This window comes from Phalaenopsis equestris, unplaced genomic scaffold, assembly GCF_001263595.1.
Source record: "Phalaenopsis equestris unplaced genomic scaffold, ASM126359v1 Scaffold000480, whole genome shotgun sequence".
Taxonomy (NCBI): Eukaryota; Viridiplantae; Streptophyta; class Magnoliopsida; order Asparagales; family Orchidaceae; genus Phalaenopsis; species Phalaenopsis equestris.
In genome coordinates, this window is record NW_018164921.1 from 259,213 (window position 1) to 281,962 (window position 22,750).

A 22,750-nucleotide genomic window follows, 5' to 3' on the forward strand; every position below is an offset into this window, starting at 1 on the left:
AAATCTTTACAATATTCGCGTCCACTGTTCATCTTGTATTACATGATGCAAGTTTTGATGTAAAGAATAATATTACAAACAATGTTTGCAATATAGATTTGGTTATGTCTCCAATCCATTCATCTTTTGATTTGCATATGCACAGTGGTCCTCTCTAATAAATAAGTTTTTTTTTTTTTTTTTTTTTTTTGGTGTTAATCACAATAACTTATAAACATGTGTTTATAATATATATCAGATTTGTCTATTCAATGTCACAAAAATATCATGTTAAAGTTTGATAGATACATATAACATAACTGTGACAATAAAAAAAAAAAAAAACAAAAAACCTTCTAAGCATGGACTGCCAAGATGGTGGTGTCGATTAACGCAGGAAATAGTGCTACAAGAAGTGGGTTCTTCCATAGGCAGCTCATGAAATCATCCCGATCAATTTTTCCATCCTCGTCCACGTCAAACAAATGAACCAATTGATTGAGCTGTAATGAAATGAAAATAATAATAATAAATTATCACTAAAATATATTTGACGAATTTAATTAGGATAATAATTAATTTTAAAAGTATTCGGAACATCTAAAAATTATTTTAAACGTTTTTAAAAAAATAATTTATTTTTATAGAAAACAAAAACTGATCCAAACTTGTCTTAAATTCTTACAGATTCTTTGTCGGTTGATGGCATCATTGACTGAAGCTTATCACGAAACTACGACCATTAAATGTGTTAGAAAAAGCTAAATTATAAGCAGGGATATGAAAGAGTGAAGGATGGCAATAGTAACCTGTTCTATTGTTAAAGTTGAACAACTTGATTCACTGTCACAGAATGTGTTGAAAGCTGTTTCACAAGCTCTCATGAATAAAGGCTGCTTCCTAACGTGAGCTGATCCGATCAAGAACTGCGAGTTTGTGCACAATTTAGTTCTTATTGAATCAAATGCAAATATATGCATGGAAAAAATGGGCGTATGCTGCTTTCTGTACGAATTCTTTTGCCAATAACAAGATATTTACATTACAGCAAGATTATAATTCCTTGTATCTAGTTTGGTAGAATGAGAATAGTTACCAAAAAAAAAAAAAAAAGAAAAAAAAACAGTAAATGAGAATAGTTACCAAAAAAAAAAAAAAAAAAAACAGTTAACAGTAGTTATTTAAGGGATGGACACTGCAGATACATTTTATTTTGACGAATTAAATTAAAAATAAACTTAATGCAAATAAAACTTCATGCCACCAAATATAAATTCTCTTCAGCATCACCGTTATTATGAGCACAATGTTACGAACAAAAAGTCTCACATCGGCTAGGTGTAGAGCCAAAGAGCAGTATTTAAGTCCTGAGCTGCTCACCACTCTTAAAAGCTCTTTTTGGGAGATGACGAGGGAGTCACATGATTGGGTGGAGGAGATTGTCACGGACAAAAATTCCCACGTCAGCTAAATGTAAGACTGAAAAACAGTATTTCAGTCCTAGGTTGCCCACCACCCCTAAGAGCTCTTTTGGGAGGTGACAACAAGCTATAGTTTATCTTAAATTTTTGAATTCTAAATTAAATTCTAATTTAGCATTCAATCCTGTTGAATTCTATTATATTCAAATTTTATTGCACAAATTGTAAGTTATGTTAGCTTTACATTTTTTCTTCAAAGTCTGTCAAGATTAATTTTGTCTTTGCTATTGCATTTTCTTCCTCTATTACATACGCCAAAACCAAACAAATGGGCTATTTGTTAATGAGCAAGATTCGAGTGAAGTATGATTTGATAAATTCTAAGGGTATTAAAACATTGTGCCATTGTTAAATCTGAGCTAAATCTCAACTGATCGTCTAACTGCTATAAGATTTAAGGATTTAAAGGGCAATAAATACTCAACTCATTAATCGGAAAAGGTAAAAATTACTATTAATAGGCTAATTAATGCTTAAATAGAGTAATTATGAAATAATTGGGTTTACTTCAACTAATTTAAAATGAATTTTAAAACTAACTAAAAAATTAGACCAACTTATTAGAGAAATTAGCAGTAAAAAAATTAATTTAAGGAAGAATTATGATTTAGTTTATTTTCTAATGCTTTAATGAACTAATTAATTATCAAGTACATTTAATCAAAGCTATTTTAAAATATATTTATCAATTAAATTATTAATCAATAAAAATGATCAGTAATTAGTTAATTGTAAATTTAAGGCTAATTATACTTTAATTAAGCTACTCATTGTTAAAATAGACTAATAATGAATTAAATAGATTTGGCATGAATAATTAGGCTAATCATAGTTAATTGTAAATTTAAGGCAAATTATACTTTAATCAATCCAAATCATCAGTAATTAGTTGTTACTCAAGATAATCAATCCATGTCATTACTGATTCCGCTTGCAGTATCCGTTTTGCAGATTTGGTAGGGTGTTTTACATTTTAGAGTCTTTACATGTTTCAAGATGTCATATTTTGTTAATTATTTTCCTCCAATAAATCTGAGGCTTTCCTAACTCATTTTCATTATTCGGTTCACTCACACCAAGGTTCTAAGGTGTACGAGTGTTTGGTTTAAGTAAGGAGGTTCTGTCCGTGGGCGTATGAGCCATTTAGTTCACTACAACTCCCAATAAGTTCAAATCATTTACTGTTAATGGTGTGTGCACGGCCCTGAACTCAAGATCTTGAGGTTAGACATAGAGTTGTCAAACTCTAGGCAAAGGCTGCATACGATTATTCAAAACTTGCTCTTTTCAGTAATAGCACATGCATACATTTCATTAGTTAAATTTTATTTTAACTTATATTTAGTTTATTCATCAAGTCATGCTTATGTTCAAATTTTTTTGTCTTCTTTAAGTTCTATTATTTGTAGACGTGTTTAGTATTTATTTCGACAATCTTTTGATATTTGCCCTGAGTGGAGGGCACTTACATGAGTGCTAAGGGGGGTTCTCATGTGGTGGGCTCTCTGGGTCGGCCCGGCGCATTATGGATCGGACCATTTTGACTGACCCACCTCCTCATCTCATGCCGAAATTCCTCCCCTACAAAATCCTCTCCTTCCTACTTTGATTGAATTTCAAATTCTTGCCTATTCCTTCCACTCTTTTTTAATTCTTATTTGTTTCTCTACCTACCTAGCTTAGCTCCTGCTTCCATCTATTTATAATTTTTTGTATGCTGATCACTAAACAATTCTTGATCATTTTTTGATTCCAGGCGTGTCTTCCAGGCATTCCATCTTTGAGGGTCGTATCCGACGGCGAGCGTTGCTACAACCGTACCTCGCCCAAGGTGGCATGTATCTCCCCTCCATTCCTTCCTCCCCTGTCAATCACTAGGCCTTCCTCTGCGCAGAGAGGCTGCTGGTCCCGCCCTTGCTCGCCTCAGCCGACCGTAGCTCTCGCCAACATCACATATAGTCCGCTCTAGCGAGTTTAAACATCTTTTAAGAGCATCAATCTTGTCAAATCCAATCTTAATAATAAGAAAAATTGGGCCAACTTAACTCTTGTGAGAAACAAAATTGGCTGCGTTACGTGGGACTTGTGACTCTGCTATATAAGGAAAATGAAAAAATTGAAGAATATTGTGCAAGACGTTAGCTTTAAATTTTAAATAAAGTATGCAAAATTTAAAAATGAGTATATGCTTTTAAAAAAAGTTGCACATTTCTCAAAATAGACCTTTGGTCCGCACAATGTTCTCAATTATTAGATTTAAATGTTTTGCCACTTCATCCCATATGCTCATGTTTATCATTTGATGATGTCATGCATTTCAATGTATATGCACAAGACAATTGTGCGATTTTCAGTATACTTGCATGATGCATATATATGTAATTTTTGGTGTAATTTATGGATGCACAATTGTATGTTTTTCAAGGCATTTTGAAAGAATTATACTGAAATACGTGACATGATTTAAAAATATTTGAATTTTTTTATTTGCATAATCTTTAAGATAATTGCTAGGATTTCGATCCATCATATTGAAGTTGAAAATAACCTTACGAATTCACATATGACCATATATTTTTAAGACTTTGATTGTTTGTGTGAATGTTTTTAATCAATACATATAATTTTATTTTTGAAATTTAAAATAATATATTATGCTCACTTGCACGTGTTGCGAAACTCATAGCATAAATCTTTTTTGGTACTTTATAACGTAATGTTTCATCCTTATGCATTTGTATTTTAGTCATATGGAACCAATTCTTCTCCTATAAATAAGAGGCCCAACCCTTAGTTCATCTCACCATTCAAGTGTTTAGGGTTCTCCGAAGATTTTTTAGTGATCGAGATTGGTTTTGATCGAAATCTAAGTGTGTTTTTAAGTTCTTCAATGGTTCCTTGTAATTTCTTATTTTGTTTTCCAAGTTATTTTAATCTCCTTTTATGTTTCTATAATTTTATATTTTGTTCACTCTAGTTTTTTTTAGTAATATAGTTTGAAGTCTTATTTTCATTCGAGCCATTGTTAGTCCAAATTTCAACAACCTTCCGACATTTTTCTCTCATAGGGAGCATCTTTGAGGGTTCTTTGAACATTTTCTCCCGACCAATAAAAAAACTACACATGGAGGCTATCCATACATGCTCGGTCATCTTCCCCCATAACGGCCTCATCTTCATCTCAAGTATTTTAGAGCTTTTCAATGCATCAGTGCAATCTGTTTTACAAATAAACAATTCACGTGATGTCACATATATAGCATATCATTTTTGTTGTGTGGCTATTTGGTGATGTGAGGTCATTTTTGAGTAATTTCAACAGTTTTGACGCATCATCATAATCTCTTTTCCAAATGAGCGGCATTTAGGCAACTTCAATGGTGATTAAATATCTTGACTATGATTTACGTGCCATTGTCATCATCCTTATCATGATTTATTGAATCGGTTAAAGGGGCCTTTCTTAATAATTTCAATGCCCTGGACACTAGTTCATTACACCAATGGACAACATTTTGAGTGATTTCGAGTAAATTGTTTTTTTTATCGTGTAATGTGTTGATCAAAGCAGATGTCCTCATGGAATGTGAGGCTTTAGCCATGTCTGTGAAATCTGCTCTATAATAAAAGCATTGCTTGAGTTATTTTAGGTATAACCAACACTTCATGAATTCTTCTTATATATGATGCTAAAACTACATCTGTTATCTTCGGTCCATTCGATTGTGTTGAGTTATGCAGCTCGTATCAAGGTGAACAACAGATCAACGAGATGATTGAAATATTATAACAAAGCCTAATAACTAGCAAGTTGAGCACCCATATAAAAAAGGAAAATAATTAAAGTTAGTTATAAATGTCTGTTTGAAAATTGATTTAAGTTAGATAATTATTTCATTTAGATCTAAAAAATTTCTTACGCAGCTTCATGAACCAAATACTTGAAGCTATTATGAATATTCATCTTTACCTGACGAAAAGCAATAGATCCCCTCCTTTCCACATCAAGGTAAGTAAAAATCTGCCAAGAATGGATTCCAAACTTCACTATTAGAACTTAACAGGTTAAATATTCAACCATAGCAAAGAAATGAACAAAGAAAGAATCAGGTCATTTATTTACAACATTAAGAAAGAATCAGGTCATTTATTTACAACATTAACACACAAATAACTTCAAATGCTAGAAGTTTCAGCTATACGATGCATCACACATATGTTACACAAACTATATTTGGAATAATTGCTAGCGCTTTGCATATACATACAAACAGAATTTCATTACGCAAACATTATAACAATAATTCTTCTACTAACATAGGAAAACTTTAACTCTATTAGTTCAGAATTGATAGGTATATGCAGTTAATAGTTAGTAGCAATGAGAGCAGAAAAGCGTGCTACTTGTTTAAGAAAGGAACAAAATTGTCCTGCAATTAAGTGGTTTGTGATTCAGATAATTCTGACCTCGCCTTTTTTACATTTCATTCTGTTCATTAAATCAATGTTATTACAATACCGTCTGCTAACTGGAAGTAGTAGAGCACTCCTAAACGTGTCCTAAACAGTTAGGTCAAGTCTAATGATGATGACGTTCATTCCAGAAATCATTTTGCTTTAATTAGTGTCATAAAATTAAGCAGAGCAGCACCTCCCGTTCTCCTTTGCCTTTCTCCCTATTTTTGTAACCGTTTTGCAGAGGTCACTCTGACTGAGAAGTTCAGCTGGAATGGCATGATGAACGGGAAAATTGCTTGTTTGTAAGTTACTCCACCACACTATCAAAAAGTAAATTACCTTTACACTCGGTGTTAGATACTCCTGGAATAAGTGAAACTTTTGAAGGTTGCAGCACAATCAACTGCTGTCAAGTTAATACCTCTTCTAACATGCTCATTAGTTAAATATCAAATGGAAGGAAACGTTCCAAACACTCATCAGGGCTTATCTTATGTATGGACATATAGCTTCAAAATATCTAGAGGGCAAAATAAGAAAATTTGCAGCAATTTTAAGCAACGAAAAAAATCAAGATATTTGTATCGTGATGTTGCTGTGTCATCCGATTGTTGATGATTAAGATTAACTTTCTCTACGTATGTGCATTAAATTGAAATTAATTATTTCTTTATATCCATAGCTATTATGCAACAAGTCCTTAAGACTGGTCTAGGCAGTTAGTTATTGGCAATTTTTAGTCTTGTACTTCGTAAAAAATTGAAATGAGTTGATGAAAATTAATCGTAGCTCATAGTTTTGACATTCTAATTTCTTTTTGTTTGTGTACTTACAGGTTTTGAGAATTGTGAACTTTTGCTACCTGAGAATACTACACAAATTGACTTTACTTTATTTTAAAATATATTACTCCAAACAATGCGTGCACTAATGAATTTAAATCACCCACATGTGCTCCACCATTGCTCTAAACTCTCAATCACATAGTCTGAGAATGCTGCATGCGATGACTTGAAAATATTTTAGATCTCTTGCTCCAAATAATATGTGCACTAACGAACTTAAATCACCCTCATAAGACTTAAGAAAGTTACATGACCTAAGAGTATTGCCTGCTAACCAAAATTATTTTAAAATATCTTGTTTGAAACAACATGTATATTAATAAAGTTAAATCATTCGCATGTGCTCTGGCTCATATGCCAAGTGCTTGATTATATGGTCTGAGAATGCTGCGCGAGATAACCTAAAATTCATTTTAAAATATCTTACTCCAAGTACCGTATACATTAATGAACTTAAGTCATCTTACATGTGCTCTGACCATGTGCTAAATGCTTGATTATATGATCTGATAATACTGTGTAGGTTATAAAATAAAATAAGCTCTAATTATACTGCTCTGAGAAGTATGCACATATCTTTAAACATTACAAAAATCTCTTCTGGAAAAAATAAACTCAAAATCAATAAACAATACATGCTCTCAAATGGGCCATCTTATTCATAGGGCAGAGTCATCAGTCCTACCTCAAATTGTTCGATCCTCCTCTCAATATGGACCGGAATTACAAAACTAGCCTCACCATCTTAGCCGATTTGCTCCTCATACTTAATAAGTTTACAGTTGATAAAAATGAGCCCCTCATGGTCAATCCGATCTTTCTTCTTACAAGGATATAAGTTGATAGGACTGATGCAATAAAGATATTAAGAGATAATTTCCCATTAAAATTGCAATTATGATGATGAAATGGTAATCATTGATGATCGTCGTGTTGAATGTAAATTTCAACATAAGTGATCTATTTTATAAATTACAACAATTAAATTACAAATGAGTTTAATAATTCAAATCTCATCAATGATAGCCATGCTGAATATAAATTTCAACTAGAGGGATCAATTTTTAAAATTAGATCACTTAAATGGCAAATAAAGTTCAACAATTCAAATTTTCCAATTATAGCTATGTTGAATGTAAATTTCAACTAGAGCAGATATGTTTAAAATTAGAGCACTCAAATTGCAAATAAAATTCAATAATTCAAATTTCTTCAATGATGGTCAAGTTAGATATAGATCTCAACTGAAAAATTTATTCATCAAATTAAGCTTTCAAGTTATAAAATCTAAAAACTATTTAAATGAAATTATATCATTAAAGCTAAAAGTAAATCCCCATCCACCTCCATAATAATTTGTCAAAGATCACAAATTTATGATTAACTTAAGCTCACAAATTAAGTACACTAATACATTTACGCTAAAAACAATCTCATGCTAGTAAGGAAGTGACTCAAGTTGTATATTAGTGTGGCTTGACTTGAGTAGTTAGCCTTCTAAAAAAGTAATTTAGCAAGTAGGCTTCACTAGATTATGGTCATAGTTGTAGTTTGTATGTCCCCTTGAAGTTTGTTGCAACTATTTATCGTGAATCACAATAGCTATCTAATAGTGTATAAAACCCTATTTAAGCTAAAGTTGATTTAAATTAATCCCCTTAGACAAACGTCCACATATTGTTCCCTTAGATAAAGCAACCCATGGTTGTTAATAATGACTTTTCTATTAGATTAGGTTGACTGCATTATCTAGTTATGTAGATCATGGTCCATGATAACCTAAAACGAATGAACTGTTGGATCTTAATAACATATTAAATATACTAATACATTTACGCTAAAAAAAATGTCTCATGCTAGTAAGAATGTGGCCCAAGTCCTCTATTAGTGTAACTTGAGTAGTTAGCTCTATAAAAATAGTTATAACCAGAACCTTCTGACCGAGTGATTTAGCAAGTAGGCTTCACTAGATTATTGTCATAGCAGTAGTTTGTATGCTCCCCCAAAATATTTTTTAAACTTTTTATTGTGAATCACAATAACTATTTGATATTATATAAAACGTTAAAGTTGATTTAAACTAATCCCCTTTGACAAACATCCACATATTGTTCCTTTGGATAAAGCAACCCAGGCTGTTAATAATGATTTCTCTATTAATTCCTGCTCAAATCTTGTTTTAAAGTATCTCACTATTTTTACTAAATAGGTTTTAGTAAATTTTGTAAATTCAAAGTTTAAAAATCCTAAGAAGGTTAAAATGCCTATGTTATCTACATAATATATACTGAGGGTTATAACCGTCATTAATTCACAGCCAACACTTTCATAACTGTGTTTTTTCAAACAGATTAATTGCTTCTGAAACACCAACTTCTTAACAACAACTTTTGAACTAAGATTTCATACAACCACAGTCAAAACAAACACACCCTAGGTTGACTACATTATTTCATTATGTAGATCATGCATGGTCCATGATAAACCGGAAAAATGAACTATGGGATCTTGATCGGGTTGATCATCATTCCTTTCAGCATATGCAATAAGCTTCATGTTGATAGTTTTTTATAATAATAAAACTTAAATTGTTGTTGTTATATTCCGAGTAATTAGCACCTTAATAACTAGCCTTAATCGAAAGTGTTATCCTGTTATCAGGATGGGTGATTCACAGAGACTTGCACTTATTGGAAACCACAAATCATAAATAAAAAAGTCCTCATGAAATAAGAGTGAAATATATGGGTATTATTTTATCTACAATATAATTTAGCTTCTAAAAATTTGATGTGGGCCCTCACATAAAATTCTCTCAATCATCTTCAATGAAGAATGAGGCATAAATTTTAGAGCTCGCATCTATTTTTACGAAAAATCAATTATACTTCGACAAAAATTAAATATGATGACTTGAATAAAAATTTCTTGTAGCTCACATCTTCGCTTTTTCTACTTACTTTAGGCGATTTGAATGAATTACTTTAAGGATCCAACAGTTCAAAGGCATCGAGGATTCAATACCGATCACTCCAACAGTTCAAAGGCATCGAGGATTCAATACCGATCACTTACACTATATTGATATCTTTTCATTTGTTTCTTTAAATTTTCTATTGAATCTACAATTCTTGACCTACCATGCATCAAATTGTACCAATGTAAATTTGTCATCACTCTGAGGGCCTGTTTGGGACAGCTTCTGTTTGTTTTGCTTTTGAGACGGCCACCACAGTTCTGTCAAAGGAATTACTTTTTTGTTGCTTTTAAGAAATTTCTGTGATAAGAAGATGTTTTTTTCAACCTACTATTAAAGTGTGATGACTACTACAAAGCTGCAGTCTGACTTTTATAAATAAAATTAATTTTTAATAGCCACCACAGTCTTTCGAAAAATACTTCTTCTGCAGCAGCTTCACAGCTGCTTCACAGCTGCTTCTTTAAACAACTGCAGCAGCTGCCCCAACAGACCCTAACTATGATGCCATCAACACAAATTTTGGCATAACAATGAGTATCAGTAGCATTCAAATTAAATCAAATATGTAGTATTAAATACATCATCCGGAACAGCAATTGAATAATCAGCTTAAATTTCAATAAAAGAAATGCATGGCTGTACAAGTGACGTGAGCTTTCTGAAGAAAAGAAATCTACTGGCTCGGCGCTTATGGCAGAAGATAACTAAAGCTGAGAAACATCATGTAAAGCAAGGACCAGCTTAATTAATCATAAAAGAGGAAGGGAGAAAATAAAAGCTAGCAAACAAAAATAAAATATCTAACCTTTTTGGATGGAAGATTGTCTCCCAACCCAAAAACAGTACAAAAACCACGAAATTTAACTAGCCCGCTGTCCAAAAAAAGAACAATAAATCATCAACAACGCTTTATATAGCATAAATACAGGGGTTCATTACATAATATAACCAAAACATAGCACATGCAAGCAAAAATACCAAAGGTGATGAAATTTAATACATATGTAAGTAGCAAAAAGATGAAAATTTAACGAGCATGCTACCAAAAGCAAGATTCAAGCTACTAAGAAGATCATCAGATCAGGGGTGTTACTTTGGTCAATTGAGCCGGATGTTTACAACACAAAATTTACTTTTACAGACACTATTCAATCCAAATTGTGTAGCCTGCTTGCTAAACAAGTTATACTAAAAAAGGATTACTTTCAAATAATGATGATGGTAGGCTTCCTTGGAAAAGTCTGATATAATTGGGTCATTTTAGGTTTTGTGGTCATATATATTTTACTATACTTAGCAGCGATATCGAGTCCAGCAATGTTATTCTGCTCATTTAGGGCCCATGGTCAGTTCAGACTCATCAAAACCCTAAGGTACATGGATCATAATGGGGCTAGTCAAAATTTGATACGAACCAGTCTATCACACTGGCAACAAGTTGGTTGTGGGTCAGAATACATTTGAGATCCCTAGGTAAATTAACTACATAATCTGATGATACATATTAACAGACATTAGGTTTCAGCTTTGTTATATGAAACAAAAAATACAATGTGCAGGCAGATTTGATTGATCTTATCTTTGCTAACATTCTATGGCTTTCCTATTAAAACAAAACTGCAAAAACAATTCTGCTATGCAAGAATTTAAAGTTGCATACTTGTGTTTGTAGCAAAAACGAAAAACAGGTTCGATGGACCAATGCAGAGTTAACATTTAATCGATAAACGGTGTTTCTTGTATCTAGGAACTTTTACCAATCAAATCAGACGGTTCTTATTTCTACTAACACCCCTTCGTATTGATCACTTAAATAACTACTAATATTATCATCAAAAGTACTTTGCAAGTCCTTGAAACACTTCAAACTCTTCTTGTTGGTGGATAAAATAACTATTGAGTCGCAACAAGCTTCTGATTTTGATTGGAGAAGAGTGGCGACTCACTCTGGTGAATAAAAGATTTCAAATTCTTCAAATTAGAAGGGGCAGAAATAAGAAGAAAATCAATCACCACTCACACATTTTCACCATGCTACGAGCTAAACATTAATAATGAAATAATTGTATATTTTTTTCCTACTGTTGTATCTTTCATTTTCGCTTTGGCATTCCAGCTAAATGCCTTTAATATACTAATTTCATTATCTAATAAATATACTAGTTTCATTATCACCTTGGAGTGCTCTAGTATTAGTCGTCAAGAAGCAGGATGGATCCATGTAGATATTTATTGATTACAAAAAGTTGAACAACTTGACAATCAAGAAAAAAAATCATTTACCCAAGATCAATGATCTATTTGATCAATTAGAAGGTACTACTGTATTTTACTATTTTTACGAATTCATCTGAGACCGGTATATCATCAAGTCAGAGTCAAGGAGACAGTTATAACAAAGACAACTTTTAGGACCAGGCATGGTCATTATGAATTCCTAGTTATGCCTTTTGACTTAACTAGTGCTCCAATTTTCATGGACCTGATGAATCAATCTTCAAGCCGTATGTGGATTAGTTTGTTATTTCTTTTATTGATGATATTTTGATTTATTTAAGAACTGATGAGGATCATGTTAAGCATCTGAAGATTGTATTGGAATTGTTGACGCAGAATCAATTATATTTGAAATTTTCAAAATATGATTTCTGACTGTGGAATATTGCATTCTCGGGACACATTCTCAGTGGATAGAGAATCTGTGGATCCTCAGAAGGTGAAAGCAATTGTGGAATGACTAACTCCAAAGAATGTTATAGAGGTACGCAACTTCCTTGGATTGAATGGATATTACAGGTTACAGGAAGTTCGGAAAACGGCTTTAACAGATAGCTATGTTGTTTTCAAAGCTGATGAGGAAAGGCATTCAATTTGAGCGGACAACAGAATGTGAGAACAAGAGTTGAAGAAACATTTGACCACTGTACCGGTTTTAACTATTCCATCAGGCACGAAGGGATTTCAGCTTTACAACGATGCATCATTGTGAGGCTTGAGTTATGTTCTAATGTAAAATAAAAAGGTAATAGCCTATGCATCCATGAAGCCACATGAAAGGAACTATTCGACACATGACTTGGAGTTAGCTGCTGTCTTGTTTGCTCTCAAAATTTGGCGACATCATTTGTATGGTGTGAAATGCCAAGTATTAACTGATCATCAAAGTGTGAAGTTCATTTTCACACAAAAAGAGCTGAATTTGAGGCAGCAAAGATGATTAGAGCTGATCAAAGTCTATGATCCAGATATACAATATTGCCCTGACTAAACAAATATAGTTGGCGATGCATTAAGCTGTAAATCCATAACCAGTGCAAGCTGGATTATCACTCAGAGGCTAGAGTTGATTGAGAAAATTGACGCCTTAGTTAGAAGTCAAAAAATCATATGATAGCGGGTATTTACATCAGTTTTTAATGCAACCAACGTTAATTGATAAAATTAAAACAGTTTAGAAAGATAATAGTGAATATTTGAATCTTCTGAAGCAATTTCAATCAGAAAAAATGTCAGATCTGACAGTTAATGAAAATGGTGTTATAAAAAATAAGCTGCAATTATGAGTACCTGCTGATTCTGATTTGAGACAGAAAATTCTGCAAGAAGATCAACACAATTCATCCAAGCAACACAAAATCTATAAAGATTTGAAGTTGGCCAGGTATGAAAAAAGATGTTTCTGAATATGTATCTCAATGCCAATCTTGTTAGATTCTAAAGGCTAAGCATTAGAGACCCAACGGATTTCTTTAATCGTTGCTCATACCAGAATGAAAATGAGAAGAAATTGCTATTAGATTTTTAATGTGATTTCCTCGGTCCAGATAGAGCCATAACAGTATTTGGGTTATTATTGACAGACTAACCAAGTTAGCTCACTAATTGTCAATAAGACCAACGGATTCAATGAAAAAGTTGGTCAGATTATATGTCAAGGAAATCATTAGGTTGCATGGAATTCCAAAAGTTATTATTTCTGATAGAGACAGAAGATTCACATTCAGGATGTGGAAAAACATTCAATAAGGTTTAGGTACACAGTTATATTTCAGCCCTGCATTTCATCCACAAACTAACAGACAATCAGAAGGAACAATTTAGATATTGAAAGATTTATTAAGGCTTTATGTTCTCGACCTTGAAAGCAGTTGGCAAGATCACGTTCCAATGATCAAGTTAGCCTGCAACAACAACTATCAGTTCAATATTAGAATAAATTATTATGAAGCGCTATATGACAGAAAGTGCAGAACTCCACTCAGTTGGGTTGAAGTTGGTGAAAGTTAAATGTTAGATCCCAAGCTACTTGATAATACCACAAGAAAAAAATTAGATTAATCAGAGATAGATTGAAAGCTGCTTAGGATAAAACAAAAATAGTATGACTCAAAGCACAAAACAATCCAATTTGAAGTTGGAGATTATGTATTTCTGAAAGTCATGCCAATGAAAGATACAACTAGATTCGGTCATGGAAGCAAATTGGGTCCCAGGTAAATCGACCCTTTTGAGATTATATAAATGATCGATCCAATCGCCTACAAATTAACATTATCTACAAATATGTCATATATTCATGATATAGTCATATTTCAATGCCGAGAAATGGGTTACAAATTCAGATCATAGGATTTCACTTGAAATACAAAAAAAAAAACGACTTATATTGAAGATCCTGAAATTATTTTAGAAATCGATGTTAAAAAAACTGAGATATAAACATAATGGAAGTACGGGCTTGAAAAGAAAACAACATAGGAAAAAGAAGAAGAAATGCTACAAAAATATCCCTTATCAAGTAAAAAAATTTTGAGGACGAAATTTTTATGAGGGGGGAGTCATAATGCCAAAAAATTGAGAAATTAAAATATTGCAAATTTTAAAAGTATCCTAAATTTCGCACCCCTCAAAAGTCAACCAAATTATTTTTATAAAATTATATGCATGAAATCGATCAATTCAAATTATGAACGGATTGAAAGATAAAATTTTGAAATTATGAGCTTAATTGACTTAAGTTAAATTAATTAATCCTAATAATCCCCTAATCTCCCGCATGTGCATTGTACCCAACTGACTCCCACACACTTTTCTCGGCATGCAATAGTTCGATTAGATCGAATGACTACAAATTAAGGGATGATCACTTAAGTGCCACGTTTTTACTCTCCTTGTCGTTGTTATGTGTGACTAGAAGGGTTCTTCGCTCGATTATTTTAGTTGGGTGCGAGCAAGTGGGTTGAGCGGCACCAGCAAAGCCGCATACAACAATTTTAGTGTCCGGGGGATTTCGGTGAGTACAAATCCCTCTCTCTTGTCATTTGAGACTTTCATTTCCTTCCACACACTTTCATTTTAAAGTTTGGCTCATTTTGTGAGGTGCAAATTTTATGTCAGAAGCATCAAAAGTGGCATGCGAGCTTCTGTATGTGATTTAACATGAAATCGGTGTGGGGAAGTGAAGATAAAGGTGTTAGGAAGGGTTTAGGAGAAATGACCAACCTGTCAATCCCCAACAAGTTTGAAATCTTCAAAAATCTTCCTGATGATCTCCATTTTAGGGCAACCTAATTGAAACTTTCCAACTAATGTAAATTTGTATATTCCTGCACGAGTTGAAATTTCAGCGTCAGAAAAGAAAATTGTTGGTTTGTCCGCCTTTTTCTCTACTTTTTTTATGAGACTGCAATCGTCATTTCCTGCAATAGAATCATGGTAAATCTGCGGGAATGCCGCATTATCTGGAGGGGGAAAGGGGAGCTGCATTTGCAAACCACTGTAACATAGGAGGGTTTGGCAGGGTTATCACCGGCGAGGGCGGCGGCAAAGCCCTGAGGCCATTACCGTAGCCAGTGCCAATCTGCAGCACAGTGAGAAACTGCACGAGTGTCGAACGGCTCTGTCGTAGACGACAGAGGCAGAGCCGAGCAGACCGGGGGCTTTGTCGCAGAGGAGACGCAGCAGAAGCAGGACGGTGTCGAGCGGTCGAGCAGGACTGTAGCAAACGAGCGCAGCAGAAGCAGGAAGGTGTCGAGCAACTCTGTCGCAGACGATACGCAGACAGAAGCTGTCGAGTGGCTCTGTCACAGACAAGACGCAGGCACGAAGACGGCCGCAGCACTGCAGCCAGACGATACGTGAAGGCAAATGCGAGACGACGCGAATAAAAGCAGATGACGCGATACGAAGCGACACGAGTAAATCACAAAGTCGATAGACGCTAGAGTTCGCCATGAGGCGAACCCTAGCAGAGCGGAACAACATGTACAGAACAGATCTGCAATTGAATGTATGAATATATGTTAACTTCTTTTATGATAGATATGATGATATACTATGCTATGATACACTGCATGTATTCATTTATGATTTATAAATGTATATGAAATGTCTATGAATGCATGCTACAGGTATTATGTTTTAAGAAATGTCATAATGAATATTATGAATAAACTATTATATGAGTGCTTGAAATTACATTATACAACGATGTGATATTCTTGACTCATAATATTTAAGACAATCTTGGGAAAAGTTGAGATTAGGCGATGACAGAACGTTAGAGAACCGTTAGTATCAAGGGAATATTGATAACAACTATGTTGGGTAAAGCCCAACCTTTATCGATAGTTTATATAACTTTTGGGGCAGGTGACGGTCTATAATGACAGAATATGAAAATAGTTGAGGCCTATACATTTACAAGTAATATTATTATAAAATGACACCTATAAAATGATATTGTTGTAATCACATACGATAAACCACTTATGAACATGTCTATGAACATTTTGATTATAGTTATAATTTCTTAATTATGACATACATGTTTATATAACACTCTCAATTCTACACTAGCTACTTTTCTTTTCATGTTATTTATAATTATAGCATGTTATGACTTATTTATAGACATGTACAGTTTTCAACGAGCATGCACATTTCTTTTTCATATATAAAATATTATTTTAGCATTGATTATTTCTCTGAACTCATTGCTCACTCTGCGTTGTTGTCTTCTAAGCAGAGGCAACGAGCACCGGGGTGAGTAGCCAAGTGTGATTTATATAGTTTTGCACTGTATAGTTTTGGGAGCTGTACAAAATTTTTGGGTACCTATTTAATTTATGTTGGATTTAGCAGCTCTGTATAGTTTATTTATTTCGAGGATATGATTTTTTCCACGCTTCTGAGTATGGATATTAATGAGTTATGTAATGCAACACACCACTTATATTGTGACAATTTAGTTAGACTAGTTCTTTACTCACTTGGTCCTAAGTCTATAAGTCAGGACGAATGCTGGTGAGAATTTAGTCTCTGACTGAATTGTCCGCCTCTATCGCACCTTAGCTTAAAGAAGGGGTCAGTTGGGGTGTGAAACACACCACAAAGGAACTTTGCACCACCTATGAAGAAAAAAAGAGTACCCCTTTGGGTTCATAGAATGACAAATAAGTCCAACTACAATCTCTAGCAAGATCAAGACTCAAAATCATCATCAGGTATTAATGATCAACCTATCAACACAAATTCAACATTATATCCCATTATTGAATACACATCTCATCAGATACTTCCTCCAAGACATAAATCCTTACAGAGATCAGCTACAAGTCTCCAACTTCATTAAAATACCTCAAACCCTAAAAAATAAGAATCAGAAGGATATCATAAAAGAACCAATAAATTTCATTAAAAAAATTACATTTGGCATATAGTTGAGCTACCGAAAGGGAAAAAAATGTGAGATACAAATAAACCATTTCATTAAAATATAGAGCAAACGGAAAGACTGAAGCAACATATAGTAAGATTAGTTGTCAGATGATATACTCAATCCTATGGAATCTATTATCAAGAAATATTTGCTCCTATTACAAATAAGAATACACTTCGCATTTTAATTTTTCTCATTGCTAACCTTAGATGTACATGCAATAATATGATATGTGGAATGCTTTCTTACATAAAAGTGCATCAAACGTTAATATGAATTCTCTATCAGGGCATGGCAGCTCTTTCATAAATAATAAGATGTAAAGGCTGAGAAAGGCACTTAATGATCTCAAATAATTCCCAAGAGCATGGTTTGACACATTTACAAAAGCTATGTATGCAATGGAATATAAACAAAGTTGAGAAAATCATACCAACTTCTAAAACATTTCATTGATAAATAAAATATAACTAGGCAAATCCAAATATTTCCTAGGTATAGAAGTTTCTCGGTTAGAACAAGGAATCTTTATATCTCAAGAAAATATGAAATGAACTTATCGATAAAAATAAGAAAGATAGATAGTAAGCCATGTGAAACTTCAATCGAATCAAATCAATAACTAAAGAAAAATGAAGAAGAAACATAATGGCCACTCAGCAATATCAAAAGATTAGGTGGAAAGCAAATCTATCATATACATGCCCTCACATTACCTTTGCAACAAGTCTTATACGTTTGTTTATATACAAACCCAAAGAATCCCACCTTCAAGCTGCTTACAAAGTCATTAGGTGCCTTAAATGTAGTCTAAAAAAAAGAATTATTTACAAAGAACATGATATTTACAACTTAAAGTATATACTAATGCTAACTTTGCCAATGGATAGAAGTTTCACTTCAGGATACTGAACACATAAGATATTTTACAATATAGAGAAGAAAAAAAACATGTTGCTCCAGGATTTAGAGCTGAATTCTAAATCAAAGCAATTGCTCAAGGGATATGCAAACATTTCTTGGTTAAAATCATATTGGAAGATTTTAAAAATCAGATGGGAAGAGTCAATAGAGATATCTTATGACCCATTAGCATTGCCCGTAATCTCCTACAATATGATCGTAGTAAACATATGCAAGTGAATAGACATTTTATGAAAAAAATTAGAAAATGGATTGATTTTTACTCCATGTCTCAAGAGGAAAATAAATTTCTGACAAATTTATTAAATTGTAAATATTTTACAATATAGAAAAGAAATAAAACATGTTGCTCCAGAATTTAGAGTTGAATTCTAATTCAAAGCAATTGCTCAAGGGATATGCAAACATTTATTGGTTAAAATCATATAGAAAGATTTCAAAAATCGGACAGGGAAAGTCTGTAAGGATATATTATGAACCATTAGCATTGCCCTTAATCTCTTACTACACGATCATAGAAAAAATGTGAAAGTAAATAGACATTTTGTGAAAAAAATTAGGAAGTGGGTTGATTTTTACTCCATTTCTCAGGGGGGGAAATAACTTGCTGACTAATTATTTAAAAGACTCAATAGCCTGACATTTGAGAATACTATAAGCAAACTTGAAAAGGCATCTCTATCACCCAATTCGAGGTAAAGTGTTAGAAGGGTTGACAAGAGTGCCACATAAGAAAAATTAAAGATCATGGATTCATTGCTTCTTTACTATTTGTTTTAAATATCACATGAAATCATTTATAAAAAAATATATGAATTGCTCCATTGGCATTAATAGACAATTCCTAAATGGATTGAACATCAGGATAGCTAGGTGAAATTTTTACATTTATTATTGCAATTATTTATTTTCTTTTTTCCATGTGATTTTTGAGCAAATAAACATTAAAAGAATGTTAATGAACAATCTAAACTTTTCTAGCCATTACTTTTCTATAACTTGTATTTCCAAAAAAAATTCTTTCAGATTTTTATCAAAAGGGTAGAAATTTAATAAAAGAAGAGAAAAACCCACCCTCCATATAGATATTTAGATGTATAATATTGGATATATTGTATAAGAATATTATACCTATATATAATAAGTACCAAAATGAGCTAAGATGGTTTAATACACTATGGATTAATCATCTATTTTGAACTTAAGAACTCAGGTGCAATCTATGGATCATTTATTATAGTCTTAATGTTGTAGGCGTACATATTCACTTCAAGTTACTAAATATAACCACCAAGTAGTGGTAATCAACTGTCACATGGCATGAATATAAAACACCAAATGTCATTTACAAAGCCCATGAGAACAGCTCTGGACATAGGCAGTATGGGCTTCGTATGACAGTCTTGTTCAAGGGATTAATCACCCTTTGGCACGTTAGCCTCTCTTTCCTCCTAAATAAAAAATCCAGGCTAAAAGCATTACAAGTGTTAAGAAATGCACACAAGCAGTAATTTAACTTGAAACGTCAAATAATGATACCATATTATGACTTAAGGAATTAACATTTACTAAAGAAAACAAGATTAACGACACAAGAAAATTAACAAAACGAAAGTCAATTACTTGGAATCTGGATTCATCAAACAAAATTGGTCCATAAGCTCCAGAGCTTCAGATGTGCTTATGCTGAACGACTGCAAAATGGAGACATAATTCTCAAACTTAACGACAGTAAAACGGCAATCACATTGCACACACCAAAAGCTAAAAAACAATGAAAAATGTTAACAAAGGAATGGCTCAGCCAATGAAGGAATAAATTGGATATTTAATACAAATAGTAAAGAAGTAAAACTAAACAATGAAATCAACAAATGATATCTATACTTTCTACGCATTAAGCAGATACGTGAAAGCAGAAAGGACAAAAAATATAGTTTTAGAAGAGATTTGGAAATAGGTGAAGCAATGGTTCATCAACACTCAAAATTGCTTTTAAGATTTATATATTGAACAACAGACAATATCATCCTCTAACAAAAACACAAGAAAATTGGTTCTTTATAGCATGAGATTCTCTCTGACTAAAAAAAATTCAATGGAGATGCCTGCAGATTATCCTTCGATTCCCCAATTTTATTTGGAAGAATTAGGGGCACTTATTGAGAAATTGGACATTTATTTTAACCGCATAAATCTGATTTAAACACTCAAAAAAAAAAAAAAAGAAGTGCATATCCGCAATGCGTAAAGCAGTCCCAAGTCCCAAAACCCATTGGCCTATTATTAGCCAACAACGTCATGAGAAATTGCCTACGCACTAAAAAAAAATTACAAAGGAAAGATTTCACTTTAACCTAGAAAGTATAAGAAGAAATTTTTGTTGTTCTAACAAAAGATTGCCCACTGTACAGATTTAGAGAGGGTTAGATATTGTATGAGACCAGACCAAAGTGAGAGATTTTAAACTGATTAATGTCAAAAGATCCCATCTCAGGGACACAAGCTTCATATATTCTCAAAATATGAAATAAAAAAGAGTTAAGACCAAATAAAACATACCAGGGGATTTCCTTCAAGATGATACTGTCAAAAAAATGCTGGATAATTGTCTTTTTGTAGAAAGGATTTAATATACTTCATGAATGACTTGATATTTATTTTTGACGATTTAAATGTGACAAATAATAAAAAGAAAGCGTCCATTCACATTGCTCCAAGTAATCACTAAATCCTCTTGCCTACTAACCAAAATGATACGTGTAAGGTTGTCAGATTAAGACTAGGAGTCACGTGAACCAATCCCAAACATATATAACGTTATATCTCACCTTGCAAACTATTTTACTTTAACTGCAACAAGTTTAAGATGAAATTTTTCTTGTTGCTTTAGTAAAAACTGTCTACTTTACCATGTGAAATGTGAAGATCTGAGAAGTTTTGCTTCTTTTCAGACTTACCTCTCATATGGGCCGGCCACTATCTCCAAATCTTGGAGGATTTGATTGGAATATCATAGGAAAAATTTTATTGGGAAAGGAAAGATTTGGTTTATATATATATATATATATATATATATATATACTAATTTTTATTCAGATTTACTTCCTTTCCTAATTTAGGTGAGATACGTTTAATAAGGGTACATTTGGATGGTAGTTGCTATTTCAAGAAACAATTGTGAAGCTTCTGTAAAGTTGTTTCCTAGAGAAGCAGCTTTTCAAGAGATGTCAGAAAATTGCTGATGAAGAAGCAGGTGTCTGTTTGGGAGATTTGTTGTGCTGCTGTTGTGATGCTGAGAAATACTGTTTTGGCTTTATATATAATATATATTGAAATAAATATAATTTTCAGAATATTCAAAACTAAATAACAGAAAGGGGTCAAACTGTTAAAAAACACTAATAGTCTAGTCCCTAATACTATAATACATAAAAGAAAACATTAGTTATTTGAAGCAAATGACTCCAATAATGAAAACAAAAATGATAATCAACAAGCCTAGAATGACGTTTGTCTTGAAATCTGGATCATCAAGTCTTCGGGATAATGTCCTCTCCATCCCTACATCTCTCCTTGACTGATCACGGTCTGGAGGTACCTCGTCAGTGTCGTCAACCCAATGGAAGTAATCGCAATCTGTAGGAGTCCAGTTTCCGGGACAAGAATAAAATCTTCTTCTGTAGTTGTCTTCCTTCCTGGACTGATACTGAACACACCTATCATCACAATAACATAGTGAAACTTTCAAAGTGCTTGATGAACGTGACTACAGATTGCGACTACTTCCATTGGGTTGACAACACTGATGAGGTACCTCCAGACCGTGATCAGTCAAGGAAAGATGTTAGGACAAGAATAAAATCTTCTTCCATAGCTGTCTTCCTTCCTGGACTGATACTAAACACACCTATCATCACATTAACATAGTGAAACTTTCGAAGAGCTTGATGATCGTGAGCTCATATTTCCTACTACCATGATACAGTTTTGCTCTAATTTTAAAAAATTAAGTTGACACAACTTTCGAGAAATTCTAAAAAAATATAAGCAGTTTTAAAATTAAGAATTAAAGTTTATCGGTGAACAAAAAAAGAAAAGCACAACAAAAGTTTCTTTATATATTTTGAAAAAATATATCAAGAAAAAAATATAGAGATGAAATATGAATCAACTACAAATAACTAGGCGATCCTACATAAGTAAAGTCATTGCATTCACTAAAACATCAGTAATCTCCTCACTCAACTCAAACATCTCATCGATGTCTTCTCTCTTTGAAGTGTTGTACTCATTTTTCCTACATTTATGTTCTTCCACCAAAGGTCCGGTTTTATGTTAGTTAGCTTTCTCAGGGGTAGGA

The 22,750-nt window shown here is 33.0% G+C and overlaps 1 protein-coding gene across 1 annotated transcript; it reads right to left on the reverse strand.

Annotated features, from left to right (window-relative positions):
* Positions 1-4: 4 nt before the first annotated feature.
* LOC110028016 (lysophospholipid acyltransferase LPEAT2-like) lies at positions 5-22,113 on the reverse strand. Its single transcript, XM_020729707.1, has 7 exons — positions 21,989-22,113; positions 20,011-20,151; positions 10,549-10,615; positions 5,431-5,481; positions 789-905; positions 665-712; positions 5-482 (listed from the first exon to the last, which is right to left on the reverse strand). Exons 1-7 carry the CDS (start codon positions 22,111-22,113, stop codon positions 336-338), a joined length of 696 nt encoding a protein of 231 aa, XP_020585366.1. The 3' UTR covers positions 5-335.
* Positions 22,114-22,750: the final 637 nt, after the last annotated feature.

What these genes read in the sequence shown, in the direction of transcription:
- LOC110028016 (XM_020729707.1), bottom strand. Translation starts at nt 22,113, where the DNA reads ATGATAGGTGTGTTCAGTATCAGTCCAGGAAGGAAGACAACTACAGAA. An exon ending in TTGATGAATCCAGATTCCAA is followed by an intron (nt 10,616 to 20,010) that starts GTAATTGACTTT and finishes TTTTTTGGACAG; the next exon opens with CGGGCTAGTTAAATTTCGTG. An exon ending in CATCAACCGACAAAGAATCT is followed by an intron (nt 483 to 664) that starts GTAAGAATTTAA and finishes ATTTCATTACAG; the next exon opens with CTCAATCAATTGGTTCATTT.